Source organism: Hemicordylus capensis, chromosome 4 (genome assembly GCF_027244095.1).
Source record: "Hemicordylus capensis ecotype Gifberg chromosome 4, rHemCap1.1.pri, whole genome shotgun sequence".
Classification (NCBI taxonomy): Eukaryota; Metazoa; Chordata; class Lepidosauria; order Squamata; family Cordylidae; genus Hemicordylus; species Hemicordylus capensis.
In genome coordinates, this window is record NC_069660.1 from 189723748 (window position 1) to 189742106 (window position 18359).

The 18359-nt window shown below is 47.6% G+C and overlaps 1 protein-coding gene and 1 long non-coding RNA gene across 4 annotated transcripts in view; both read right to left on the minus strand.

Moving 5' to 3' along the window:
• Positions 1-10212, minus strand: part of LOC128324037 (uncharacterized) — a 135023-nt gene extending 124811 nt beyond the window's left edge. For both annotated transcript variants that reach the window (XR_008306584.1, XR_008306582.1), the window contains exon 1: positions 10144-10212. This is a non-coding gene — a long non-coding RNA (uncharacterized LOC128324037). The remainder of the gene's footprint in view (positions 1-10143) is intronic.
• Positions 10213-14406: 4194 nt separating this feature from the next.
• LOC128322256 (uncharacterized) lies at positions 14407-18206 on the minus strand. 2 transcript variants are annotated; one of them, XM_053243182.1, is made up of 4 exons: positions 18074-18206; positions 16830-17224; positions 16073-16250; positions 14407-15295 (listed from the first exon to the last, which is right to left on the minus strand). In XM_053243182.1, the coding sequence occupies exons 1-4, from the start codon at positions 18097-18099 to the stop codon at positions 15154-15156; spliced, it is 741 nt and encodes a 246-aa protein (XP_053099157.1). In that variant the 5' UTR covers positions 18100-18206; the 3' UTR covers positions 14407-15153. The 2 variants fall into 2 exon arrangements, with proteins under 2 accessions (XP_053099157.1, XP_053099156.1); XM_053243181.1 differs by having other exon boundaries at positions 16073-17224.
• Positions 18207-18359: the final 153 nt, after the last annotated feature.

Genomic DNA, 18359 nt, shown 5'->3' on the forward strand with positions numbered 1-18359 from the left:
TATACCTGGTAGGTCCTTTAGTTTTTATGGTTCTCAGTGAGAGAATTTATTGAAACTTTTTTTAAAAAAAATGTTATTTTAATTGTGGTTTTAGCCTTTTAACTTGTTTAACTTTATTAATCTTTTATTTTACATTGTATATATATTAATGTGAGCCATCCTGAGCAGTAGGGATGGGGTATAAATGTTCTTAATCAATCAATCAATCAATTAATTAATTGATAGATCTATCTATCTATGACTCTCTCTCTCTCTATATATATACATATATATATACAGTCATATACTTCATATATATATATGAAATGTGTGTGTGTACACACACACACACTTTGAAGTATATACAGGTGAAACTTGGAAAATTAGAATATCGTACAAAAGTTCATTAATTTCAGTAATGCAAATTAAAAGGTGAAACTGATATATGAGACAGACGCATTACATGAAAAGCGAGATAAGTCAAGCCTTAATTTGTTATAATTGTGATGATCATGGCGTACAGCTCATGAAAACCCCAAATCCACAATCTCAGAAAATTAGAATATTACATGGAACCAAGAAGACAAGGATTGAAGAATAGAACAATATCGGACCTCTGAAAAGTATACAGTGTACTGTGCTTGATTGGCCCACAAACTCGCCTGACCTGACCCCATAGAGAATCTATGGGGCATTGCCAAGAGAAGGATGAGAGACATGAGACCAAACAATGCAGAATTGCTGAAGGCCGCTAAAGAAGCACCCTGGTCTTCCATAATACCTCATCAGTGCCACAGGCTGATAGCACCCATGCCACGCCGCATTGAGGCAGTAATTGCTGCAAAAGGGGCCCAAACCAAGTACTGAATACATATGCATGCTTATACTTTTCAGAGGTCCGATATTGTTCTATTCTTCAATCCTTGTCTTCTTGGTTCCATGTAATATTCTAATTTTCTGAAATTGTGGATTTGGGGTTTTCATGAGCTGTACGCCATGATCATCACAATTATAACAAATTAAGGCTTGACTTATCTCGCTTTGCATGTAATGCGTCTGTCTCATATATCAGTTTCACCTTTTAATTTGCATTACTGAAATTAATGGACTTTTGCACGATATTCTAATTTTCCGAGTTTCACCTGTACTTTGGAGTATCTGTTACAGCGTGAGGGCAGTGTCATTAGAGAAGTGGGGTGGGAGGGACAAATAAATATTCTGTTATATAGCAACAACATGATCCTGTTCAGAGTGTGGTATTTCTGCACACACATCTGGGTGCTAGGAAATAATTGCTGTTGAGGAACACTTTGCTTTTGAGAGCAGTAGTGACATAGTTGCATAATTCTCATTTTGACCACTTGGATCACATGATTTCGGGGGACAGCTTGGAAATCTGTAGACTTTCCCTTGAAAAATATCGTATTGAAAACTCACTGGGAACATCAGTAAAAGAAATAGCAGTGCCTGCAGCTGGTGTGTGTGTGTGTGTGTGTGTGTGTGTGCGTGTGTGTGTGTGTGCGCGCGCCTGCTGGAAGGTACAGCTACCTGTCATTCCCTCCTGCTTCAGACAAAGGAGGAATGGTAATGGTAAGTACAGCTCTTCTTTTAAAACAGAAACAATGTGGCATGAGACATAGGCCCCTTTATTATGTTGTTTAAGTGCTCTGTTCTCCACTTTCTTGTGATTCCCTTCCATTCTACTCAATTAATGATATGATAAATCACAAGGGAATGATTAACACTATGATTCCCCGAACCCCACACTAAAGTAGGCCTGCCTTGGGAAATAATGGCCATGTGGGGACAAGACTCCCTTATGTGATTTCCTATATACTGGCTTGGCTTACAGTGGAGTGGGATGGAGCCATGATGAAGTGGCAGCCACTCCACTCTGTCATCTTGAGAATGGGTTCACATCATACTGTAGACAGAGAAGCTATGCTCACGTGCAGTGGGAACCAAGCTAGGGAAGCCCAGACCAGTTTTTGCTGCATGTGGGAACTGCTGGGAGCCATGTTGCTCCCAGCAGCAGCACAGCAGCGAGCCCTCCAAAGTAGCCCACTGCTCCAAAGTAGCCTACAAGGGTGCCCAAACACCGGGTTAATTGATCATGTGTCAGTGCTGCATGACTTTGCATATGTGTTGGTGACCTGGCACCGACACATATGCAGCCTCCCCATAATGCACTGCACACTTGTGCAGTGCATTATGGGACTTCTGAGGGCCAGGAGGCCCCTAAACCCTGCCATTCTGCACTGGCTCTGTGACAGAGCCGGTAATTGTCTGGGCGGCCAATCCAGCTGCCCAGGGAAGGCTGGACGATTGTCTGCGTGGAGGGGTTAACCTGCTGTGTTGGCAGACACACCCAAAGCTCTTTACACAGATCATGTGAAGAGCTTCAGAGACTAAGTGGGCGCACAGTATGGTGCAGCCCTGGAAAACCCTTAAGAGAGATGTGAACTAAGGTTTGGTTCTTGAGGTGGTAAACCTGTGCCTGTACTATTTCAGACTCATATGGCTAATTGCTTCTACAAACATACAAAAGCCCCATTGACGGGTAAAAATGCACATGACTGAATGCTCTACCACAAAGTTTCCTAACCTATTTTAGGGATTCCACAGGAAGTGAAATAAACTTAGGGTTTTGTTGTTGTTGAAAGGTTTACATTAAACATTGCATATGCTAAATTGTCTAATACCAATAAGAAATGTCTCAAACATACACATTTTAAAAATGAATTGCAGAACTGTCTCACTTCACTAATTCTTACATTGTTAGGTTAATTAGTTCCGACAGTTCTGTAACCTAATTAGCCAGCCCTTAAAAGAATTTGCTTAGGTTCTTGGTGCTGATTTATTTTAGAAAAGGTAGTAAACTTGCTATAACTTCCATATCATCTATTTATCAGTTTTCCCAAAGGTTCAAAAGGTTTGAATCCTGTAATCTTCAAGGGCCAAATAACATGCTACATTAAGGCCATGAATAAGGGATGGCTTTTTCTTCTTCTGAAAAAGTACTGATGCAGATCAGGAGTGCAGAGTAGGGTTGATTCCTACCTCAGGCAGTTTCCCCACCAAAACCTACTACTACACACAACTATTTGCCCTTGAAGTGAGTATTTGCTGTAAATAGCCACTTCAGTGGTGAATTTCCAGTGGGAAAATGGCCCAGAGGGGAAGTGTATATCCACCTTCTCATATGTTGTGTTCACATCCATATTTGGCCCTCCTATTTTTATGACCACTTTCCAAAACTGATATTGTCAGAGCCCTGCCACTTCTGAGGGCAGGGGAAAGTCTCTTTCATAAGGAATATTGAATCGTTTTCTGTAGCCCCTTTCCTTCAAACTCACACGGAGCGAAGTGCCACTTCAGGAATACAGATCTGCAAAATTTGTAACCTAGCAAGCCAAATACAGCTCATCAGCCACATAGTGTGGCCATTGAGGACTCCTATCTTTGCTGCTTGCCTGGGATGCAAGAACAGGTGAGTAATGAACCACCTGGAAGGTCAGAGTAGAAGGGTGGTGAGTAGATCCACAAGTTGTGCAAGCCCTAGTGTAATACCTCATACAACTTTTTTTAGATTAGTATCAGTTGGGGAGGAAATATACTATACTGGAGAGAGAGAATGTATTTCGACATGCCATGTGTTAGTTTTATATGCCAATCTTTCCTACATCCTGCTACATGTCATAGTTTTAAAAGATTCTGTTCATAATATTGTGACAAAGAGTTTTTCTTTGAACCATGAGTGATTACAGACTGTTCAGAAGACTTCAGCTTCCCAGTTTTGTATTCTTCCAAAATGGATAACTGGAACAGTCTGGATATGGATAACTTCTAGTAGTAGTGGCGTTGGCTGGCAGGCAACATTCCCCAGCTGACTGAGGAGAAAGGGGGAGAGGATGTAATATGAAGCAGGCATGTGGGGTTGTACCCATGGCAGCAGTGTGTGTCACCCCCTGTACTGCTGCCTGAGGCAACTGCCTCACCAGGCCTCATAAAAAGGCCAGCTCTGGAGGAATAGGGTCATTGGCTCTCTCTCCCTGCTAAATATAAGAGACCCTCCACTTTATATCTTACTAGTATTTTGAAGCCCGTTATAATAACGGGCGCTAGCCTTTTCCTCTCCCCTTTACTGTTTTTTTTTTTAAATGCCGCCGCCGCCGCTGCTGCCAAAGTCCCACCCTCCCTCCCTCCCAACTTCCGAAACCACCTTCCCCCGGCCCATGACAGTTGAGAAAAGAAAGACCTAAATTGAAGAGGGAGAGAGGAGCTCGCAAGCAGTGCTCCTCCCTCTGCAAAGGCTCTGCCCGAACTGGCGCTTGGGGCCGAAAGGACGCAAGAGGCGTCCTTTCCGCCCCAAGCGCCAGTTCGGAAAGAGGCTTTGCAGAGGGAGGAGCACTGCTTGCAAGCTCCTCTCTCCCTCTTCAATTTAGGTCTTTCTTTTCTCAACTGTCACGGGCCGGGGGAAGGTGGTTTCGGAAGTTGGGAGGGAGGGAGGGTGGGACTTCGGCAGCAGCGGCGGTGGCAGCATTTTTACTTTTCGTTTTCTTCGGCCTTCGCTCAGCCCCCGGTCCCGGCCTCCGTCTCCCTGGGCCGGTCTGGACCTCCGCCGCCATTCCCCCTCCCGCCACCCACCGCGGCCCGTGTCTCCGGCCAGGCCGGCCACCCAGGGCTCCGGCGGGCCTGCCACCCACTGCCACCGCGGCTCCAGCAGGCCCGCCACCGCCCGCGGCTCCGGCCGGGCCCTCCGCTGCCCAGGGCCTCTCCCTTGTCGCCGCGGCGTGTCCTCTGGCCAAGGCGGCGGCGGCCAGTGTCCCCCAGCGCCGCTCACCCGGCTTCTTCGGGGCGGCCGCTTCTGGCCGCCCAAGATGGCCACTGGCTGCCGGTGGTCGTGTCTCCCTTGCTCTGTTCTGCGCATGCGCTCCGCGCATGCGCAGAACAGGCCAGGGAGGCACGGACACACGCTTGGTGTCCATCCACGGACGGACACCAAGGGTTTTATTATAGAGGATTTCAGTTCAACATACTGCCTTTCATCTAATGATCTTAAGGTGGTTTACAAATGTAACAAAACATTAGAAACAACCATGAAATCACAATAAAAGACAATGAGGCTATTCCTACGATCACCCAAAAGCGGGCTAAGGGAGTCCAGCCTGCTTTTGGGTGATCGTGTGCTACAATGGGAGCCACGTGGCTCCCAGCAGCTAACTTCATTAAACCCCCCTCCCCTTAAACGAGGTTAACGGAGTGATCAACTTCCCAATTTTTAAAAATTGCAAGCAGCCTCCTTACGGCAAGCAGCCTCCTGAGCGCAGGGGTCTCTCTGGGATGCCTTGCATGCTCGTGCAGGGCATCCTGGAACTCCCGGGGGCCGCGCAGACCCTGATCCCCACAGGCCCTGCCAGCTCCATAACGGACCTGGCAGTTGTGTGGGTGGCAGATCTGGTGGCCCAGGGCTGCCTTTTTATCGTCTGTGGGGAGAGCGGGCTTAGCCCACTCTCCCCACAGACCCGGCAGAAGCTCTTCTCACTGATCGTGAGAAGAGCTTCAATATTTCTACTTTGAAACAGGTGTCTCTATCCAGTTAGCAGAGGTGGCCAGTCCCTTCACTTGAAGAAGGAAGTGGGTTTGGACTGAGGGAGAAGCCCTCAGCCCTCTTCAGACATTGAGGCTCTTCTCACGATTGGTGAGAAGAGCCTGGATGGGGTTTGCAGGGAGAGCAAGCTAAGCCCGCTCTCCCCACAGACGAGCAGACAGTCTGTTCCAGGCAGCCAAACCAGCCGCCCACATGACTGCCGGATCCATTACGGAGCCGGCAGGGACTGGAGGGATCAGGGGCCGCACAGCCCCTGAAAGTTCCAGCATGCCCTGCGTGAGTGCGCAGGGCATGCTGGAGAGACCCCTGAGCCAGTAGGTTGCTTTAAATCCTCCCGGTCGGGGGTCTACTCATGAGTTGCCACGCTGCGGAGCCGCTCTGCAGCAACTCACGATCGTAGAGTGCTCACTCCGCTAACCTGAGCTTAGGGGAGGGCTACTTAAATGGGTTAACCACTTGGAGGCCACTGGGCTCGTCTGTGAGCCCGGTGGTTCTCACGGTCAGGTGAAATCGGGCAAGGCTCCCCTAGCCCGATTTTGCCTGATCGTGGGAATAGCCTCATTATGTTGTAGGTAAATTCAGGTGTCTGTACATTTTGTGTGAATGACTGAACCTGTGTTCATTTAAAAAGTGAACCTGGGTACACATCCCTCAAATGCATGGCACAGATAGAATGTGTACTGCTGAATGTGTGTTCAACACAACATGTGAATAACGGTACATATGTACAGATCTGTACATGCATACACTGTACACAGGCTGTACATGTGCTGAACATAACATGTGCATAGGGCTTTTGAAACACCACCTGATTTATCTACACTTTATTGTTATTGTACATTTTATGACTGGTGGCTGAATGTGTACACTAACTCCAGTTCAAAACATTGGGTATGAGGTGACGTGAGGTGAAATGGAATTTGAATCTATGATATTAAATCTGTGGTGGCTCATTCAATTTATGTTACTGTTCTCAAGTGATGGATGTGTGTATTTAAACCAACTCCTAAACTTGAACCGTTCTTGGTCCATTTCTGTTGGAAGAAATACAGCATGATCAAATTGCCTTTTATTAAGTTATTAAATAATAATCATTAATAGAGATGAGTGAATTGATTTGGGTACAAAATATTTGTTCCTGAATCTAGCTGATTTGGGTAATTTGTAGACAGAACAAATTGCCCCTATGCTCAGTTGCCCAGATTCAGATATAAAACAAATCATCCAGATTCGTACCTGGAAAATTGGGGGATTCGGACCTCCATTTTGTGGCCAAAGTGGGTTGGGTGGTAATCAGATTTGTTTTGTATAATTTTGTCTTTTTTACAATCTTGTTTTTAAATTTTGCTGTAAACCACCTTGGGATTGTTTTAATGAAAGGCAGTATATAAATTTAACAATAACTAAATAAATAAATAAATAAATAATAAATAGGGTGATTTTTTAACAATTTGTTGAAGTTCACACATCTTTAAGCTTTTCCCCACAGGGAACAATGGGGATTTCAGCAGCCCCATAACTCCACTTGGGAGGCACAAGGGTGGCCCAGAGCAGGTTGTGGTGTAGTGCATAGAAGGTGCCAACCACTCCCAAAACCACAAGCCCATGGGGTATTGGGTTTTGTTACAATTTTGTTGTAAAGTGTTTGAGGTGTTCTGAGAGTGCATTTTTTGTGGGGAAATGAGAGTGGATTCTAAGTTCATTCATCATTTTGCACCAAAGATAATGAATGAACATCTTTGTTCATTCATTATCTTTGGTGTAAAATGTTGAATGAACTTAGAATCCACTCTTGCTTCCCAGCAAATAATCCACTTTCAGAACCCCTCAAACATTGAAAATAACAAAACCAAGTAACCCATGGGCTTGTGGTTTGGGGGGTGGTAACACCCTATCTACACTACACCACAACCCGCTCTGGGCCACCCTTGTGCCTCCCAAGTAGAGTTATAAGTCTGCTGAAATCCCTATTATTCCCTATGGGAAAAAGCTTAAAGATGTGTGAACTTCAACAAATTGTTAAAAATCACCCCTTTGCCCAATTTCTCTGAAATTTGGGTGGTAGCTTCCACCCATTGGGCACTACCACCCATCCTTTTGCCCCCAGAACCCCTTTTTTGCCCCAAATCGATTCGGATTCAGATTTGAAAAATTCTAGTACAAATGGAATCTGGGGTGATTCAGTGGGTGGCAGATTCGGACCCAAAACAAATCAGGGGTTATTCAGTTCAGGTACAAATCGAATTGAAAACACAATTCACGAACATCCTTAATCGTTAATAATCTGATCACTGGGCATTTCTAGTGATGAAAATCTTTGTCCACTTACAATAATGGAGTAAGGATTTTACGGTCAAATAGCAGTTTAATATCATTTATTGCATAAACCACGACAAAGGAGTAATGTGGATTTACTACGGAGCTTGTTATTCATGAGCATATTAAACGCATACTGTGCACCTTGGGAATTATAACTTTCTCTAAGATATCTTCAGCAGCACAGCACCAGTTTAAAAAAACACCACACCAGATGAAATGAAAAATGATGAGTGAGAGCCTCTTACACCAAGGTTTTATCACTGGTGCATAAGATTGAATCATTTCCATATTTTTTATTATCGTACATCTCAGTTTATTTTTCATTGCTAGCTTCAAGGCGTCGGCTGAACCAGTGTTACATGGCTAGGTTGTATAAAAGGATATGTGCAGATAGCTTTCTCTGTGCCATCTGCCTAGAGTGTAAATTCACAGAGGTCCAGGAGCTCAGTTAGTGATGATAGAAAAACCTTTATTCAAGGTTTGGAAGGAAGCACGGCTAACTCTGAATAGCTCTGTCCCTGCTCTGTGCTTAATTTGCTCTTTGAAAGAAACACCATTGCAAGTTGGAGGTGTGCCTTTCTTAATATATTCTCTCAGAAGAACAAAGAGGTCACAGAAACATTTAGGCTATATGTGCTCACCTTCAAATAAACTTGCAATCTGCCCAGAGGCGTAACTAGGGAAAATAGCGCCTAGGGCAAGCACGGAAATTGCATTCCTGTCCAAACAGGAATGATGGGACTTGTAGTCAACAATATCTGGAAATCCCTGTTAAAAGGAACACTGTACCATCTAGACATGGTTGTTGATCAAAACCTGAAAACATGAGCCATCTCTGTAAAAGACTTCGATCAACAGTCAGGAGTTATGCGAGGATTCCAAGTGTCATTTTCTCTGTCTCATCTCATTCTTTTTTAAAAAAACATGACTTTGTCCTAGAAGATCACCTGCCCAAATAGCCACTAGCAAAATAAGGGAAGAAGAAGGTTGTGGTGGTGGAGGGAGGTGTCTATAAACCAGTGAATGATTCCCTGCCAGCCTTTGTCTTATGATGCCTGTTGGCTCAAGATGGGGTATATGTGCATTCACCACACCAGTGCTTACTTTGACACCAAGAGGGAGGAGGATACATTAGTTTGCCACACTAGACAGAGGCATTTGCAACAGGAGCAGACAGCCAAGTTCTGCCAGGGGGAAAAACCAGCCCCTGCCAGACTAAGAAATCATTGTAATTTGCCCCTTCCTGTCACAAGCAGTGTGCTGTTCTTTTATTATTGACTCTAACTCTCAAATATCCCAGTCATGGATGGAAAATTCAGGGTCACTTTACAAAAGACACATTTTCTATATGGAAGTTTCTTCTGTGCAGGTGTTGTGCAGAAACCCATGTGTAGTGACCGCCAGGGGCACAGCAAGGTTGGAATGGGCCAAGATGAGATTTTAAAATGGGCTCCCAGCCCCTCAAAGTCCAGGGCCTCCACACACCCCAGGCCCCCAAGGATTTAAGTCTGATATTTCAAAATAAGTATGCTGCCTAGAAATACATTTCACTGAATACACACATGCACACTTCACAGTATATAGTGATATACATTGAGTACTATATAATTGTGCTACTTTTAATGCCTAGAAGACACTAGCAACGCTAATTATTAAAATGGCCCCCTCGCTGCAGATTAGCAAAGGAGACTTTCAACCATGCAGGGTGAGCCTATGTTTGTTTTCTCAGAATTCTGAACAAATTCAGTCAAGTTTGATTCCAGGAGGTTTTTCACAGGAGGCTTTTAAAGCCCTTTAACACACATCTCCTCTGGAATGGAGGTGCTGCATTCACATGTTGGCCAGATTTACCCTGAAGTCCCTGCGAGTTATTGGAGAGCAGTTCACCCACAAGAAAAATACAATAAAAGCACCACACATGCTTCACAGTTCTCACTCAGACCTTCTGGGTTGCAAAACAACTTGAACATAAGTGCATATATAAATGAATGAATGAAAGAAAGAAAGAATAAATATTTGTTCCAGAAGTTTTTGTCATTTTCTGACATGAAACAAGCCACTTATAGGCCTTTTTAGACAGTTTTTGTTTTGAAAGCCAGCACATTTTTCAGTCTGTTTTAAATTAAATATTCAGAGACTTCTCAGTCTTGCCCCACCACCCATATCAAAGCCCTATCTATGGCAAGCAGATCCCTATATATGGGGGTAACCACAAAAAGGAATTCACAGCCTACCTGAAAAAGCTGTGCTGGATGGTCTGGTCTGCTGCAGGGAGCTCTGCCAGCCTCCTTCCTGGCTTGCTGGGGCCTGCTGAGTTCAGGCTTCAGGGAGGCCTACTTGGAGGCCTCTCTGGAAGCCCCGCCCACCCGCAGATCAGTTGAGAGGCGGGGAGAGAGGAGCTCTGCAATTTGCAGGCTGCCCCAATCCTAGGCCTCGTTGCTGATCCTAGGCCCCATTGCCCACCTGCCCAGCCCCAGGGCCCCTCAGCCACTTGCCTCTAAAGTGGCTGAGGGGCCCTGGGGCTGGGCAGGTGGGCAATGGGGTGGGGGTGGCAGGAACTGGCGTGGCGCCCCCATCTCAGTGGCGCCTACGGCACGTGCCCTGCCTGCCTCCCAGTTCCGCCTATGAATCTGCCTTTATTATTATTAATAATAATAATAATAATAATAATAATAATAAATTATTTTATTATATTTTATTTTTACATGTATATCCTGCTCTTCCTCCAAGGAGCTCAGAGCGGTACATGTTTTTTTTATCCTCATAACAGCCCTGAGAGGTTGGTTAGGCTGAGAGCTACATGACTGGCCCAAAGTCACCCAGTGAGTTTCACGGTTGAATGGGGATTCGAACTTGGGTCTTCCTGGTCCTAGTCCAACACTCTAACCACTATGCTGTGCTGGCTCCCTTGGCATCTTGCCTGCTCCTCTGCACTTCCCCATACATCCTGGCTGCCCCATTGGCTCTTGCTGCCTGTGCTACATCCATTTTATGCTATTTTCCCTAGTTACGCCTCTGATTAAATGGCTCCTGTATGAACCAAAGTTTAAGTCTCCAGGTGCCTCTCCAGGTGAAATCAGGAGGGTGGTGACCGGGGAGAAGTCTTCTCAATGGTATAGGAAATATGGTTCCCCAATAAGCGAGGGCGTCATCCATTTTTCTTAGAAGAAGGCTAGTTTTTTTAATCAACTGGTTCACAGCGGCTTTTAAAGTTCTGTAATTGTCTATCATGTGATGGCTGCTGTTTTGAATTGTCATGGTGAAGACGCACCTCTTTAGCCTGGCCTTTACCTTGACTAGAGATGTGGTGGTTCTTCCCCTCCCAGGCACTGTATTTTTTTTACTGTATTTTTAAGTTAATGATGTGAATTTTAATGATGTTTTATACTGGTTTTATTGTAACCCACTCTGAGACCTTTGGGTATAGGGCGGGCTAGAAATGCAAACAAGTGGAATAAAAATATAAATAATAAATAAATAGCAGCCCCTCGTTGCAGGGTTCCTTCTCTTTTAGGCGTCCCAAGGGGTGGAGTGTGCATGTATTCAACACTGCAACACCTTTAGGGGGGGATGCACGCTCCAGGTAGAGATGCAGACAAACCACTCTGCAGAGAAATGCTAAGGAATTCTCCCTATTGTCTCCTTCCTTGGGACCTTGAAATCAGGAGAGAATTTCACGGATCTCTTAGCAAATCCACTGGTTAGGACACATGAGAGCTGCAAGGAGAGGTTTGTCAGTTAGGCTCTGTTTTAAATGCTTGCATGTTTAATGTTTGTTGTGTGTTTCGTAGTCCTGGAAGTGCCTTTGAACAATGATTCTTTCAAAGTGGGCCAGCTCTTCATGCTTTAACTCAGGGCTTCCTAAACTTGGGAACTTTGGCCATTGTGGCTAGGGGTGATGGGAGTTGTAGTCCCAAAAAAGGTTCTCTCCCTGGCAGCATCTCCAAGATAGGGCTGAGAGAGATTCCTGCCTGCAAGCTTAGGGAAGCCGTTGCCAATCTGGGTAGACCATACTGAACTAGATGGACCAAGATTCTGACTCAATCTGTGGCAGCTTCCTATGTTCCTATGTAACATCTGGGGACCCAGGTTCCCTGATCCCTGTCTAACCCATCCTTTTCCCCCAGGGAAGTCTCACATCCTCATTCTCCCTTCAGCACTGTGGAGAACAAGGAGAGATGAACTGCTGACCGTGCAATGTGCCAATTAGCTCCGGATATCAGGGTTTTCAGTGTTCCCTAAGGAGGCAGTGGGGCAGGGAATACCAACCTTAAAGATGTAAACCTGTGGCTTGATATATTGTTCTATAGCTAAGATTTTTGTAAACTGCTTTGGGAGGTTCGCCTGGAACCAGTGTATAAATGCAATGCAATGCAATGCAATGCAATGCAATGCAATGCAATAAAATAAAATAAAATAAAATAAAATAAACCAGTTTGGTGACAAGGCACTTTAAGGAATGCTGCCCACCCCACCCAATAAGAGGCGCCTTGCCCATTACGATCCTCAGAGGAGACCCTTTGACATGCTCCTTTGCTTTCTGAGATTCGCTTGAGAGGGCCACGTGAGACAGCACCACTTTTTCTGCGACAGCACCCACCATATGGAACTCCCTGCCACAGGATGCAAGCTTAGTTCACTCTGAGCATTAGGTTTGGGGAATGGTGTCTGTTTCCACAGCTGTTGCTGGGGGTAATGAGAAGTGTGGGCTCCTTCCACCAGGATCCAAACCTCTCCCTTTCCCAATCTTCCTCTCCACACACCCCACCTCCGCACCAATCTTTCTCAACGTAACCTGCTACTGCCACCATCTATCCACTCAGGGACAGAAGCTCAAAATCATTTGAGAAAACCCAGTAGCTTGGCGAAGTCAGTGTGAGGATGGAACAAGCAGACGGAGACAAAAATGAGTGGGACCAAAAAGAAAGCACTTGATTGACATCCAATAAGTAGAATAAATGGGAGATGTAGATGTATTTAATTTGCTATTGATGGTTGCATGAGCAGATACAGACAATGTGCATCTGGTAGCCCCTCCTGGGACCCAGCCTAGGAGAATCTCTTCCCCAGCTCCTCTCTTGGCTGCTTGACCCTCTTCAAGTGATATCAGCCTCTTCTCCGCTTCTGCTGAAGCTCTCCTGGCTTCTCCACTGGGTGGGTTTGATCTTCTCCCTTCTGCGCTCTCACCGCAGCAACCTCCGCTATCTCCCTGGCCCCCCTTTTTACCCCACTGGCCCAAACCCTCTCCTGGCTTATTGGTACAAATGTCCCCTCAGAATTTCTCTCCTGAGCCGGGGTCTCTGGCATGGCAGGGATTCCGGAAGGACACATCCATTGGACAGCTCCGAGGGCAAAAGCTTCAGGACCTTGGCTAGCCCCAAACATGGTCCTAGAAGAGCTGGTTATAGCAACATAAGGGCAGCGCTTCTGAGTGCTGCCCAGATAGAGTGGGTTGGCCCCTCCCCTCCCCTGGGGATAGCTCGGTTGCTTGAAGGGACCTTGCCAAGTTTTCTCAGTGCTAGTTCTGGTGGGGCTGGGGACCTTGAATAGGGCTGACTAATCCTCTGGGGAATCGCCCGAGTCAGAGAGTGAAGGAAGGGCTGTATCCTTGGGTCTTGGTTGGGGCTTATGGCTCTGGTTGTCCTGCTGTGGGAGTCCTGGCAGAGCCTGGTCACCGGAGGTCTGGGTTGTAGGGACCTCCCACCCTGGCTCATCATCCCCTGAACTCTCCACCTCTTCCCCCAATGGGGGAGAACCCCCCATCCAGGTCATGACAATTTCTTTCTCTCTCTTTTTTGTAAAATAGATTTGATTGGTTTTCAGAATGCAAAGAGTAAAAAGTAAGGAAAAAGAAAATAAGAACAGTATAAAATCAAAAGAATAGGCTGCATCTCCAAACTTACTATATCCACTAATAAGAACAATTTTACAAACTTATTTTGCACTTATTATCCATGAATAAAATACCATCTTATCATCATAGTTATCTGATCTGACCAAACGTCCTTTCTAAGTAAAGTCCAAAGGAAAAGGTATGATAACGGAAAAGTGGCAACCCTGTCAATTCTGAGCATCAAATTTAACCTGAATCTCTCTGGCTTCTATATCGTGTGGGTGTCCAGCATATTATCTACCAAAATGTATTGAATGATTGCTTCAAGGAAAACTGATGGGGTGGGGGGAGATAAAGGAAAGCAGTGGAGTAAAGTAATCTGTAATTAAATAGAGTTTTTCTCTGGTCAATTTAATTTAAGAATAAGAAAAAGACTACCAAAAATGTATTAAGAACTTTGTTTAGAAGCCAATCCAATTAGTTGGCTAGTTAATCACTGATGGCCTTATCCTTAGGGACGAGTGCTAACTGGTGCTAACCAATGAAACCTAGTGTGGACTGAAAAGGTGAGCTCCATCCAGAGGCCAGGACCCTGGCAGCTGCAGAGCAACGTGGCTTGTCCCCAGCCCCCAAAAGACACAGAGACATAGTTTGGGTGAAAAGAGCCACAACTTTATTAACCAATAACAACCAAGCATGGCGGACTGGATCCAAGGAGATCAATCACCCCAAAACAACAGTGCGGGCCTAAGAAGGCCGGGTTAGGGCTCCTTGCCCTTCCCTGCACCTTCGAGGGCGACACACCCTGGCTCAGGAAACAGGCAGGTAAAAGCTGCCCAACTCCTTCAAGGCCAACCCTTTAAGAAAGAGGGTCTGGATACTTCTAGACCTTCACCTACCCCGAACCGCTCAGCCCAAGGGTTGGTGAAGCCCTGAAGCTGGTTTCATGGCCAACTCTTCCCCCCTGGGCCACACAAACCGCAAGGGAGCGATTGCCAATCCACCTCTTAAATATCCAAGGGTATCACCCATGTTCTATCCCTCAAACTACCACCCAGCCCGCACTGTTCCTGCCAGTGTGACCAGCCTAATTCTAACTCAAACCCCAAACGCAGAACGGAGTAGGCGGAAAAAAACCCAACAGTGGCCAATGCGTTGAGAGCCAAAAATTCCTACTCGGCCCCAGAAGGGCGACCAGTCACTAGACCCGCTCTGCTCCAGGGAAGGGAGGGAGGGGGATGTTCGGCCCAAACGGAAGAGCTGGGGCGGGGAAATAATAATAATAAGAGAGAGACCAGTCCGCCTGCCCAAATCGTTTCCCCCCAAGTGAATCACAATGACATCAGGCCCAGGGAACCTAGCTCAATCATCCCAAATGGCAGGGAGCAACTGGCTCCATAACATGCCCCTCCTACCCAACCAAGAAACTGAAGCACGCTTTCCAAAACCCAACTGGGTGCCCCAATGGGAGGAGCTGGCCCTCTTGAAGGCTCCAAAGACCGACGAATGGCCGCAAACCAGGACCCGAACAGGAGCCGCCGCTCCGCCAGCACCTGCCAAGAAAACAAAAGGTCAGAGCGGGCACCACCAAATTTCATGCAGCGCACGTAGTGCCGCACCACTGAGGACTTCCATCGCCCTATCCTTTGAATGACATGCAAGCAACTGTGGTGGCAGCCCCAATCCGAAAGGAGTGCAGTGTAAGTCCCTCCAAGGGAACCCCGGCCAAGGTCAAGGCCCTTTGTATAACTGCCAGGAACTGATACAGGGTGAGGGGTGCCTTCTCCTCGTGCACAAAAAGGCAGCCCTCCGGAAAGGGCCCAAGATCCAGGTAACGCCACAAGGCTTGCGTTTCGTGGCTTCATGCTCCTTACACGACTCTCCCTCCTTATGCTTGACTGCCGGTTCCCGGAAGAAAAGGCTAAATATAGCCACATATTCGCCCTTGAGGATCTTCTCCCGGGTAGCTGGGAGCAGATGGTCACCCAAGGGCAGCCCCATAGCACCATAAGGGGCGTGCTGGGGGAAAGGCAAAATTCCCATGGGGTATAACCCAGAGGTCCCCCCTGAACCTGAGATTGCTGTCGGCAAAGTTACAGAGCCACCCCCTACAGGGGCCAAAGCCGGCCTGTTACCCAGCCACACCTGCTCTGTTGCCCTTTGGAGCCCTGCAGTGATCACCGGAAAACCCAACGGAGGACCCACGCCCCAAGGCTGTGTGTAAGGTGCCCCAAATGGGGCAGGTCCCCACCCACCCATGGCAGGCATCGGCCAGGGTCCAGAGGGCCATTGGCCGGTGCCGCTGGGCGGTGTTGGTGCAATAGGCTCACCCGGGGGCGGAGACAAAGATGGATCCACAGGGGGGGATCCGATGGCAGCGGGGATTCTGGAAACGCAGGAGAAGGCATTGCAGGAACGGGAACGCCAGGCACTGGCAATACAGGATCAGCTGGCTCTGCAGGCAGCACTGGGCTGGGTGGGCCCTCGCCCTTTTCAAGAGCTCCAAACCTGTCAGAGAGAGATTTTCGTAACTGTGTTCTAGCAGCACCACGTGTGCGTCGAGGAACTTTCTTCGGCGCTCCAGATGGGCCAGCCCCCTTGCTTCCAACAGAATGGAAGCTTTGGCCTTCTCCAGAGCTTCCATTCTGTTGATCAGGCCTCTAATTAGAACCATCTCCTCATCATCCTCATCAGAGGAAGAAGGTGGAGGTGCAGGCCGCTTGGGCTGCTTGATAGGCCGACCAACAGTTTTCTCCTTGGCTTTCCTAGGCATGTGGGTTAATTGCAGGGGCCCAGAATAACCAACCCCCCAATGCAACCAAAAACAACCCAAAAAACCCCATGGGCAAAAGAACACAATACGCGTGGAGAGAAGAGCGCCCAGAGAGCCACTCACTGCCCTCCTGAGAGACCCCCACTCCAACCCCCTAAAGAATCCAACTGAAGCGAAGAGGGCCACGAAAAATGCCAGTAACCCCAAGGCCAACCAACACCCCCACCCAACGGCAGGGAGCAGCAGGGCCCCAAATAAGTGCCACCATTCGGAGCAGCCACCAGTCCCACCCAGGTAGGCCACCCAATACGCACTCCAGCCGCAGTCCGATGCCCCCGCAGGCCGCTGGTGTCTAGGGAAGCCGTCGCTCGGCAGTTCGATGCTACCCGCCAAAATACGCCACTCGTCCGATCCTCGGGCACTACCCGCCCCCCGCCCGCTCTGGTTCAGGCCTAGAAGGAGCTCTATGAAAGAGCTCCTTCCTCCAGGGATGCTCGGCCCGAACTGAAGAGCGGGGGCGGGGAAAACCCAGAAAGGGCCAAAGCCCCGCCCCCAAAACTGGATGGGCCAATCAGGTGCCTTTGGGGCCTCCTGCGGAGCTTGGCTGGGACAAACTCCCTCCCCTCCGCAGCAGGCAAAGGGGAGGGGCATTCTGTGTGGCTTGCTTCTCTTTCTTGGGGGCAGCTTGTCTGGCTCTTCGCAAAAGGACCTAAGCAAAATACAAAAGAAAGAAATATTCTGATCAATGAAGATGGAGGACTCTAGCCTTAACCTCTATACCTCAACCCAATCTGTACTAATGTTAAAACAACATCATTTAAAAATTATCAACACCAGAAGATAACACGTAAAATGTTAAGATTTACCGATTTTAAAAATGAAGTTATATAAGCTTGCGATCATATGGGAGGGGGAAAGTTGTAATATACTGTGAGTAAGCTGAATTCTTTTCATTCGTTGCAAACATAAAATAGACTCAAGAAACATGAGAGGTTGAAGAAAGTGAATTGGGAAGCCCTGAGATCATGAAAAGAGCTTATAATAGAGAGAAGTACAGCCACGGCTTTTCTCCCCACTGTTTAAATGTGCTGCGATCAAGAATGGAATCCAGGAATGTTGGAGCCTTCTTTGGACCCTTCAAGGGTTGGCCGAAGAAGGAAGTGAAAGGACGGCCCCTTTTAGGAAGGGGTTTAATTGCCCCACCCCCTTTTCAAAGGCTGCTTCTGACAGAGCTATGATTTGTCAGGCAGCTTGTCAACCTACAGCAGGCATCCAAAGCCCACATGTAGAAATATTCTGCTGCAACTGCATCCCTGGCCCAAATCTACCATCCCTCCAGCCACCAAAAGCCCAGGAGTCACTTCCTGCCCCCTGCTGGCAGCAATCAGGGAAAGAAGAGCACCGATCATTTCCCGTGAAGGAGAAGACCAGCTTTCCCTCTCAGGGCGGCAGGAGGAACGGTAAAGCAGGGCCCGTCAGAGTTCTCCCCACCAGGCCATCTCCAGTGACAGGGGAGTCCTGCTGCTTAGTAGGACACCCAGCGAGAGACGAGACTTGCCTCTCAGTGGCACCAGGGGTAGCCATACTGAAGGGAGATGTTCATTTCCTCCTCCCGCTCCACGAAATATTGCTTCCGGCCAGCTGATGTCCACTGAGCCGCCTCCTCCCTCGCTTTTTGAGCCCGCCGCCGCATCAGCTCCCGGACGGGCCGTTGCTCCTCCGTAATGGGCCGGGAGACTTCCAGGTGGGCCGGGGGCATCTTCCAAGGGATGAACGTGGCCCCATTAAACTCCTGCTCTGCTGTCATGCTCTGGGGACCAGGTGGAAGAACCGGATGCTCTGTG